Source organism: Pan troglodytes, chromosome 16, assembly GCF_028858775.2.
Source record: "Pan troglodytes isolate AG18354 chromosome 16, NHGRI_mPanTro3-v2.0_pri, whole genome shotgun sequence".
NCBI lineage: Eukaryota > Metazoa > Chordata > Mammalia > Primates > Hominidae > Pan > Pan troglodytes.
In genome coordinates, this window is record NC_072414.2 from 56,848,863 (window position 1) to 56,859,766 (window position 10,904).

The 10,904-nt window shown below is 53.9% G+C and overlaps 1 protein-coding gene across 1 annotated transcript in view; it reads left to right on the plus strand.

Moving 5' to 3' along the window:
* PLEKHO2 (pleckstrin homology domain containing O2) overlaps positions 1-6,888 on the plus strand; it is a 26,128-nt gene extending 19,240 nt beyond the window's left edge. The window contains exons 5-6 of the mRNA XM_016928365.4: positions 382-480; positions 3,774-6,888. Of these exons, the coding sequence (XP_016783854.1) occupies positions 382-480; positions 3,774-4,763 (1,089 nt within the window). The 3' untranslated portion in view covers positions 4,764-6,888. The remainder of the gene's footprint in view (positions 1-381; positions 481-3,773) is intronic.
* Positions 6,889-10,904: the final 4,016 nt, after the last annotated feature.

Here is a 10,904-nt window from a genome sequence, read left to right on the forward strand (position 1 = left end):
GGTGGCAGAGGCCAGGGCGGACCTTTTCCAGAAACCAGGTACCAGGGGAGCATAGGCTGCTTTCAACCTTCTCTCCTAGCTAAGCCCCAAAGCCACCTCAGGGCTGCTTATATATTTGTGATATACTCAGGGGCAAGGGCCGATGGCCCATATTTGGGCAGGAAGACTGAGGCAAATGGCAGCTGCAGAGAGGGAGAGCCTCAGACTTTGCAAGAGACCCCAGGGGCATTGCAGAGTCAGAGAAGCAGAGGCCAGGGCAGGGAGATTCCCAGAGAGGGCAGCGGTGGGGCACTGACCCTGCCTCTGAGCCAGGTCCGCCCTGGCTACTTCCCACACTCCCCAAGGCTTGGCAGGGGCTGATCTGGTTCCCCCTCCCTCCAGGTAAAGGTGGACAAGAGCTGCGCCCTGGAGCATGTGACACGGGACCGGGTGCGAGGGGGCCAGCGACGCCGGCCACCAACGAGAGTCCACCTGAAGGAGGTAGGGCCTTACCCAGTGTGGATGTTGGGGTTAGTTGAGCCTAGGACCTCAGCTCCTCTGGGCGGCAGCCAGGCTTGGGGCCACATTTTTCCTGAGGACACCTGGAGCTGGGGCTTCCTGAGGAGTAGACAGGAAGTGATGGGGCACCTGTGTTACACGTGCTCAGGGTATGGACGTCCTTGAGCCTGTAGCCTTTTCCATTTGTTCAATCCACACACAAATGTTGAATCTGTCCTTAGCCAGAGTTGGTGCCAGAGGGAAACTGAAGCCCATGAGGCCAGTCCCTGCCCCTCAGAGCTCGTCTTCCAGCTGAAAAATAGGCCTATCCCACAGACTGCTCCATGCAAAGCTGTGTCTGATTTTTGTGCGGAGGAAGGAAGGCTCTAGGAGGTCAGGGCAGGAAGGACCACAAGGAGCCACTGGCATTTTAGCTGACCCTTGAAGGATGGGAGGGGTTCACTTGGTGGACTTGGAGTCAGGGGATTCTCTGTGGAGGGAGTGCTGTGAGCTGAGGCACAGCGGGAAGGTTTGAGGTATGCGGAGCAGCTCCATTTGCCTGGGAGATGGGTCTGAGAAGGGGGTTGTGGGGAGGAAATTGTGGAGGCCTTGGTGAAGAAGCTGGAGACAAGGAAGGGAGAGTGCGTTTCAGAGGTCAGTTTGAGGCTCTGGGTAGGATGGGTTGGGTTGAGAGAGGGAAAGGCAGGGGCCAGGAAGGAGGTGGGGGAGGCGGCTTTCCAGGCCCCTGGAGGGGATGAAGAGGGAGGGGTTGATGGGAGGATATTAGGAAGCAAGAGCCACCTGGGCTTGTGATTGAGTCAGGGGATTGGACCAAGGGAAGGTTGTCTGAGGTTCCCCAAGCCTGGAGACTGGGAGCATGGAGGCCCTGGGCACAGGGAATTTGGAGAGGGTATGGGCAATGGGGAGGGGGGAAGGGAGGAGACTCTTTTAGACCAGTGGAGCTAATGCTGCAGGGGAGGATTTTGGAGGCCAGGAAAGAACCTCAGCAAGTGCTACATTTAGGGACTGGAGGGAGGTCAGCTAGCAGGGAACCAAGAAAGAGGAAGCCAGAGGCAAGTGCCACATCTGGAGAGAGATGGGCACAAGACCTGGTGGGCATCAGCCAGGTTGGCAGCCGCAAGTCACAAGGGCAGGACCAAGGACAAGGCATTTACAACATATTTTCTTTTTCTTTTCTTTCTTTTCTTTTTATTATTATTATACTTTAAGTTTTAGGGTACATGTGCACAATGTGCAGGTTAGTTACATATGTATACATGTGCCATGCTGGTGTGCTGCACCCATTAACTCGTCATTTAGCATTAGTTATATCTCCTAATGCTATCCCTCCCCTCTCCCCCCACCTCTTTTTTTTTTTTTTTTTTTTGAGATTCTCACTCTGTCGCCCAGGCTGGAGTGCAGGGTGCAATCTCATCTCACTGCAACCTCCGCCTTCCGGGTTCAAGAAGTTCTCTGCCTCAGCCTCTCGAGTAGCTGGGATTACAGGCACCCTCCACCACCCCCGGCTAATTTTTGTATTTTTAGTAGAGACGAGGTTTCACCATCTTGGCCAGGCTGGTCTTGAACTCCAGACCTCGTGATCTGCCCACTTTGGCCTCCCAAAGTGCTGGGATTACAGGCGTGAGCCACCGCGCCTGGCCTTGCAGCATATTTTCTAAAAGGAGTCGATTTAGGGCTGTCCCGGGGTGCAGGGCTGGGTTTGCCGGAGGGAGGGACCCAAGGTCATGGGAGGTTTGTTTTTGAGTTGCAGCAGCCTGTGCCTGTCTGTCAGCTGAGGGATAGGATCCTGCAGAGGGAGCACTGAGGTGGCCACAGAGAAAAGGAATGCCTGATGGGGGCCGGGGACGGATGTAGGGAGGGCCAGCCTTGGAGGGAGGGGCCCTCTGCACAGAAGAGTTCAGGGAGGCGCTGTGTGTGTGTGTGTGTGTGTGGTGTGTTAGGGGTGACTTTCTGGTGGTCCCCAGTGCCTGATGTCAGCCAGGTCCTGTGTATGTATAAAAGGGAGTGAGAGCAACAAAGGGAGATGGGCATCGTGGCACATGCCTGTGGTCCCAGCTACTCTGGAGGCTGCAGTGAGCTGTGACCATGCCACTGCACTCAGCTTGGGTGACAGTGCGAGACCCCCTTTTTTTTTTTGAGACGGAGCTTCGCTCTTGTTGCCCAGGCTGGAGTGCAATGGCATGATCTCGGCTCACTGCAACCTCCGCTTCCCGGGTTCAAGCAATTCTCCTGCCTCAGCCTCCTGAGTAGCTGGGATTACAGGCATGTGCCACCACACCTGGCTAATTTTGTATTTTTAGTAGAGACGGGGTTTCTCCACGTTGCTCAGGCTGGTCTCAAACTCCCGACCTCAGGTGATCAGCCTGCCTCGGCCTCCCAAAGTGCTGGGATTACAGGCGTGAGCTACTGCACCCAACCAGCCCCATCTCTTAAGAAAAATAAGGTGGCAGGGGAGAGTAAGGATCCCAGCCAGGACCCCCACCATCTGAGGGACCTTGGGAAAGGCCTCCTGCCCAGCCCTGCTGGGGCCTCTGAGGCTCTCTGGGAGGGTCTCATGACTGTGGAACTGCTGGATATCCCTATTGGTCCCTGGAGCCTGGTGGGGGTGGGTAGCTGCCTTCTGGTGCAGCTGTTCTCTGGCAGTCAGCTGTGGTCTGGGACCACATCTGATGACATGAGGAGAGTGGGCACAGGCTGCCGAGCAGCTGGACAGGCAAAGGCTGGAGAGAAGCTGGCAGACGGAACAGAGGTCTCCAGGAAGGGCAAGCAGAAGTCAGTGAGCTTGAGATGAACTGGAAGAAGTATGTTTGAGTCCTGGTCCTGTCTCTGACTGACCAACTGGTTGTGGGGACCCTGGGTATGGTGATGGGTAGGTGGGTTGCAGAGAAGGGAACCTCTGAAGGCCATACAGCTAGGTAGGGGTTAGATGCAGGGCTGGAACTCTGTCCCCTGCCACCCAGGCTAGTATAGTCCAGTCCAGGTCCAGTATCCCAGAAACCAGCCTGGGGCTCCAAGAGGACCCTGGCTGTGACTTTCCTGGCCTGTGATTCCAAAACAGGGAATTCTTTGGTGGTGAGGGAAAGGAGAGGAAGATTCATCAAGAAATCACTTTAGCTTCTAATTAAGTAGCCACAGAAGCCAGGACAGAGGGAGGCTGGGGAGCTGGGGGCCTGGACAACCTGGATGGGAGAGGGTAAGAACTCGTGTCAGTGGGCACACCTGACCCAATGGCTAGTCAGCCAAGATGACACCCATATACCATCCCCCCCCACCAGGTGGCCAGCGCAGCTTCTGACGGTCTTCTGCGCCTGGATCTTGATGTTCCGGACAGTGGGCCACCAGTGTTTGCCCCCAGCAATCATGTCAGTGAAGCCCAACCTCGGGAGACACCCCGGCCCCTCATGCCTCCTACCAAGCCTTTCCTAGCACCTGAGACCACCAGCCCTGGTGACAGGGTGGAGACCCCTGTGGGGGAGAGAGCCCCAACCCCTGTCTCAGCAAGCTCTGAGGTCTCCCCTGAGAGCCAAGAGGACTCAGAGACCCCAGCAGAGGAGGACAGTGGCTCTGAGCAGCCTCCCAACAGCGTCCTGCCTGACAAACTGAAGGTGAGCTGGGAGAACCCCAGCCCCCAGGAGGCCCCTGCTGCAGAGAGTGCAGAACCGTCCCAGGCACCCTGTTCTGAGACTTCTGAGGCTGCCCCCAGGGAGGGTGGGAAGCCCCCTACACCCCCACCCAAGATCTTATCAGAGAAACTGAAAGCCTCCATGGGTGAGATGCAGGCTTCTGGGCCACCTGCTCCAGGCACAGTGCAGGTCTCAGTGAATGGCATGGATGACAGTCCTGAGCCTGCCAAGCCCTCTCAGGCTGAGGGCACCCCAGGAACTCCTCCAAAGGATGCAACAACATCCACAGCACTGCCCCCCTGGGACCTGCCACCTCAGTTCCATCCCCGCTGCTCCTCCCTTGGGGACTTGCTTGGGGAAGGCCCGCGGCATCCCTTGCAGCCCAGGGAACGGCTATATCGGGCCCAGCTGGAGGTGAAGGTGGCCTCGGAACAGACGGAGAAACTGTTGAACAAGGTGCTGGGCAGTGAGCCGGCCCCTGTTAGCGCTGAAACATTGCTCAGCCAGGCTGTGGAGCAGCTGAGGCAGGCCACCCAGGTCCTGCAGGAAATGAGAGATTTGGGAGAGCTGAGCCAGGAAGCACCTGGGCTAAGGGAGAAGCGGAAGGAGCTGGTGACCCTCTACAGGAGAAGTGCACCCTAGGGCCTTCTGGGCCAGAGGCACCATCCCTTCTGGCCATCCATCAAGTCCATCAAGGCCCAGCCCTGCTGAGAAATGTGCTTCTGCTTCTACAGCAATGGCTGCAGGAGGGCCATTGGGCATGTCAGGGTTTGGCCATGACCCGAAGAGACTCCTGGCGTCCTTCCTACTCTGCTCTGGCCAGTGGTGCCAGGTGCCACCCAGGGCTACTGCCTGGCTATCTGGCCTGGCCTCTGGGCTGGGGCTGGGGCTGGGGCTGGGGCTGGGAGCACACATGCTGGGACCTATGTGTTTGTGTGGTCGTTCCAAACTGCCCCAGGGCTTTGGGGGCGGCACTTGGGGTTTCTGGGAATGACATCATCTCTGTTCCCCATCCCCAGTAGTTTACATTCCTGACTTCTGAATACAGCACAGCTGAGCCCCCTGCAGCTCCCATCTCCAGCTATTCCTAGGCAAAGAGCCTCATGGCTAAGGCAGCCTCAAAGCCAGCCCCTCCTCCCACCTATTCTGAGTAGCTGCAGAGGCCTTGGGTCCAGGCTCTAGGTTCATCCCTCAGTTGGGGGGAACGTAGGACCCAGCTGGAGCCTCTTGAGGGAGATGAGAGGCCTCTTTGTGAGGAGGACATTAGCTGTGTGGCCTCTCTCTCTTTGGCCCTGTTTCCTTTTTTGCAAAACAAGGACATTTTCTGCAGCCCCTTCCTCTCAGTGAGCTATGATTGGAGGGCTTAGGTCTGGAGGATTCAAGAGTGGAAGAGGAATTTAAGGGGTCCCCTAGTCTAGTCTCTGCCCCTGGATAGTGTCCAGCCTTGTATATTTCTGAAGAGGTGGATCCCAGAGTGGCCCTGATGTCCACATTAGAAAAACTTACTTGTAATGATCATGTCAGCCTTCAGAAGAGAATCCCCACCAACTTCTGTGCCTCCTCAGATGGGGATTTATCTGGATCTCTGTGGTTCCTTCTCAGCCAAAACAGGTCCAGTATCCCAGTCATTTCTTCAAATGCTGATAGGGGTATGTTGGAATCCGAAGCCACTTCCCCGCCTTCAAGCCCCAGATGGGCTGCTCTCCTGTAACTTTCTAGGAGAAGAGACATTTTCTTCTTTCCCTTTCCTGGTCCATCCCTGCACCCTGGTCCTCTCCCAGCCTCTCCCCAACATTGTCCCTGACTCTAGGGGCACATCCAGTCTCCATCGTGCTGCAGCAGCTGGACTGAGGGCAGAGCCTGTAGGTGCAGAGGCCCTGGCTCCCGAGGTCCAGCCACTCTCCCTGGGGCCTCTGGGGTGAGAGCAGCTTCCGATAGGACCTGCCCAGATTTCTGCATGTGCACTTTTGTTTACTGAAAGAGAGAAAGGGGGGGTCACAGCAACATGCCCTGGCCTTTCTGCCCTGTTCCCCAACCCCACTGAGGCCTGCTGCACAGGTCAATGCCTTCGTTATCGTTATTGTACTGTCACTTTGTTCTTGAGGTAGTAGTCAAGGATCAGGAGGGGCAGATGTCTTCTCTGGGCTGCGTGGGGCAGGAGCAGAGGTGAGCAGCAATGCACTGGTTCGGGAGCCCCCATCAGCCTCCTTGTGCAAACTGGGCCCCCATGCCACAGTCTGGCTTTCCCTCCATCTGCCCCAGGACAAGAGCAAGAAGGACATCAGTTGCCCAGTCATGTGATCCCCTGCCATCTTCCCTTAGGAACAGCCTTCCCCCACCAGCAGCCATGGCTGGCTGGGGCTTTAGCCAAGCCACCTACTGCCAGGAATTGGAGCCTCAGTTCCCTCCTGTGTCAAGTAGCTAACTGCAGCAGCTGGACTGAGGGCAGAGTCTGTGGGTGCAGAGACCCTGCATGTAGGTCACAGGTTTAGGTCCAGCCACTCTCGCTGGGGCCTGGTGGGTAGGCAAGTAGCTCTGGGGCCACCTCAAGTGACCAAATGCTATTAATTTCCATCCTTTAGCAGGCTGGGCCCTAGGCAGGAAGCTGGCTTCTGGGAGAGGAGTGAGAACGTGCAGGGCCTCCCTAGCTTGCGTGCTTGAGGAAGGTGGCATTCCGTGCTTGCCTCCTTGAGGAGGGTGGCATTCTGTGTCTTCTGCTTATGAAGCGCCTTTCTTAAAGTTAGGCAATAAATCCATTTTTATGGAACTTCAGTGCCTCAAGCCTGTTTGTTGTTGTGGGTGCCAGCTCCAGGGCTGCCCTTCTCCAAGACAGCAGTTGGTGATTGGTATCACCAGTCCTCCAAACTCGGTACTAGGGCCCCCATTCCATAAGCTGGGCTGGGACACTGCCTGCTCCTGGGCTCCATTATTGCTTCTTATTATTATTATTATTATTTTTTGAGATGGAGTTTTGCTCTTAATACCCAGGCTAGAGTGCAGTGGCTCAATCTCAGCCCACTGCAACCTCTGCCTTCCAGTTTCAAGCGAGTCTCCTGCCTCGGCCTCCCAAGTCGCTGGGATTACAGGAGCCCGTTTTTTTTGTATTTTTAGTAGAGACGGGGTTTCACCATGTTGGTCAGGCTGGTCTCGAACTGCTGACCTCATGATCCACCCACCTCGGCCTCCCAAAGTGCTGGGATTACAGGCATGAGCCACCACGCCCGGACCCTATTATTATTATTATTATTATTATTATTATTATTAGAGATGTGGTCCTACTATTATGTTGCTCAGGCTGGTCTCGAACTGCTGGCCTCAAGCCATCTTCCCACCTCAGCCTCCCAAAGGGGATTACAGGCATGAGCCACCTTGTGCAGCATTCTGTTCTTGCTAAACTCAGGCCTTTCTGATATATACCCCCACCCCCAGTGTTTCTACGGCTGGGCCTAAGTGTCGCAAGGAACAATACTTTTCAAAAACCAAACTTCATTTGGAAATACTTTTAAACTTAGAGAAAAATTGCAGGAATAAGAATAGTACAAAGGCCATGGTATGGTAGCTCATGTCTGTAATCCCAGCACTTTGGGAGGCCAAGGTGGGCAGATCACCTGAGGTCAGGAGTTCGAGACCAGCCTGGCCAACTTGGTGAAATCCCATCTCTACTAAAAATACAAAAATCAGCCGGGCGTGGTGGCGCGTGCCTGTAGTCCCAGCTACTCCGGAGGCTGAAGCATGAGAATCGCTTGAACCTGGGAGGTGAAGGTTGCAGTGAGCTGAGATCATGCTTCTGCACTCTAGCCTGGGCAACGGAGCAAGAATCTGTCTCAAAAAAAGAACAGTACAAAGAACACCCATTTACTCTAGCAAGATTGACCTGTTTTCTCTTTTGAGCACTTTCTCTTTTTCACATATACATATAATTTTTTTTCTTTGAGATGGAGTCTTGCTCTTGTTGCCCAGGCTGGAGTGCAGTGTGGCACAATCTCAGCTCACCACAACCTCTGCCTCCCAGGTTCAAGCAGTTCTCCTACCTCAGCCTCCCGAGTAGCTGGGACTGCAGGCACACACCGCCACGCCCTGATAATTTTTGTATTTTTAGTAGAGACAGGGTTTCACTGTGTTGGCCAGGCTGGTCTCGAACTCCTGACCTTGTGATCCGCCCGCCTTGCCCTCCCAAAGTGCTAGGATCACAGGCATGAGCCACCGCGCCTGGCCCATAACTTTTTTCTGAATCACTGGATAGTTGGTTATCATGGCTTCTTATCCTTAAATATTTAATACTTCACTGTGTATTTCCTAAAAATAAGTATATTCTCTTATGTAACTGTAGTACAGTTATCAGTACATTGAACACTGATAACAATAGTTTATTGCTCATATTCCTATTTGTCATTTGACCCAATAATATCCTTTATTATATGTTTCGTCTGGTTGGGGTCAGGTCAGGCATACAACTGTCATCACTCTTTCATCTCCTTCAATCTGAAACATTTCCCCAGCCTTGCTTTGTCTCTGATGACATTGACATTTTTGAAGAATACAGTCCTCCCCTTTCTGATTCCTCTTTTGGGGTTTGTCTGAGGTTTCCACCTGCTTAGTTGTGATAGTTAATTGAGGTTATGGATTCTCAGCTGGAAACTGCACAGGCAATTGGGTCCTTCTCAGGATATTACTCTGGAGATGGACTACCTGCATCTGGCCCTCATGGGTGATGTTCATTTTGATTACTGGGGCCAGGTGTCTGATTTTTCTACTGTTAATGTTTTTGCATTTTTCCTCTTACTAATAATCTGGGAGACAAGATCATCTAAATATGTTGCACCTCACCACAAATTTCCCCAGATTTAGTATCCATTGATGATTCTTGCTGAACAGGTGTTTCCTACAATGGTTCTAAAATGATGATTCCAGCCATTATTTTACCCTCAGAGCCTGGTCCTTGTTAAGGGTGAGCCTGGGTCCTATCTTTGGCTCCTGACCTCCTGACACAAACAAAATGCAGCAGAATTCCAGGGCTTCCCTGAACACTGTTGGGAAGCCCTTAGGCCAGTGGACAGCTCCAAACCAGGCTGCCAAGGTCCAAATCTCACCCAAGGACCTTGGGTGTGTCTCAGTTTCAGGAGACCTCAGTTTCCTCACCCACAAAAGGGGATTACAGCCACACCCTCCCCCCACCCGCCATCCCCCATGTGGGAAAGCACGACTGTGCTCACCAAAGCCCAGCTCCCTTCCTCCTCCTCTGTGAGAACCATGGACAGACCCCGGGGCCAACACAACAGGAAACACCTGAACCGGGGCCTATCAATTGTGGCAGTGACCCTCATGTCGCTCCTGAATTCCCATGCCACTGCCCTGGCGCGTGACAGCTATACCGAGTGAGTGGCCCGCAGAAGCTGAGGGACCTCAGGTGGATCACTCCATCTTCCCAGGCCCCTTCATCATAGAGGAGTCTTTTTGATGGCAGAGTCCCCTCTGTAAGGCCACTTTGAAGGGAGTGGCTGCTGGGATGGTGTTGGCCAGCCATGGGGAAGGATGTGGTAAGAAGCACCTTTCTGGCCAGGCGCGGTGGCTCACGCCTGTAATCCCAGCACTTTGGGAGGTCAAGGTGGGCAGAGCACAAGGTCAAGAGATCGAGACCATCCTGGCCAACACGGTGAAACCCCATCTCTACTAAAAATACAAAAATTAGCTGGGCATGGTGGCATGTGCCTGTAGTCCCAGCTACTGGGGAGGCTGAGGTAGGAGAATTGCTTGAAATCAGAAGGCGGAGGTTGCAGTGAGCCGAGATTACGCCACTGCACTCCAGCCTGGCGACAGAGCAAGACTCCATCTCAAGAAAAAAAAAAGAAGAAGTGCGTTTCCCTCTGGTCTTGGGGCTGGAGGCCTGTGCAGAGAAGGGTAGCCCTCCTTTTGAACACAGGCTGCCATATCTCAGTGACTTGAAGTCCTGTGGGTTGTTACAGTGCAGGATTTTTTTTTTTTTGAGATGGAGTCTGGCTCTGTCGCCCAGGCTGGAGTGCAGTGGCGCTATCTTGGCTCACTGCAACCTCCGCCTCCTGGGTTCATGCCATTCTCCTGCCTCAGCCTCCCAAGTAGCTGGGACTATAGGCGCTTGCCACCACACCCAGCTAATATATATAATTTTTTTTTTTTAGTAGAGACGGAGTTTCACCATGTTAGCCAGGATGGTCTCGATTTCCTGTCCTCATGATCCGCCCGCCTCAGCCTCCCAAAGTGCTGGGATTACAGGCGTGAGCCACCGCACCTGGCCTTTTTTTTTTTTTGAGACTGAGTCTCTGTCGCCCAGGCTGGAGTGCAGTGGTGTGATCTTGGCTCACTGCAACCTCCGCCTCCTGGGTTCAAGCGATTCTTCCGCCTCAGCCTCCCGAGTAGCTGGGATTACAGTTGCCTGCCATCACACCTGGCTGATTTTTGTATTTTTTGTAGAGACGGGGTTTCACTATGTTGGCCAGGTTGGTCTCAAACTACTGATCTCAGGTGATCCACCCACACTGGCATCCCAAAGTGCTGGGATTATAGGCGTGAGCCATGGAGCCCGGCTAGGATATGTACATATTTTTTAATTAAGACGGAGTCTCGGTCTGTCATCCAGGCTGGAGTGCAGTGGCGTGATCTCAGCTCATGGCAACCTCCGCCTCCTGGGTTCAAGCAATTCTCCTGCCTCAGCCTCCTGAGAGCTGGGACTACAGGCGTGCACTACCACGCCTGGCTAATGTTTGTATTTTTAGTAGAGATGGAGTTTCACCATGTTGGCCAGGCTGG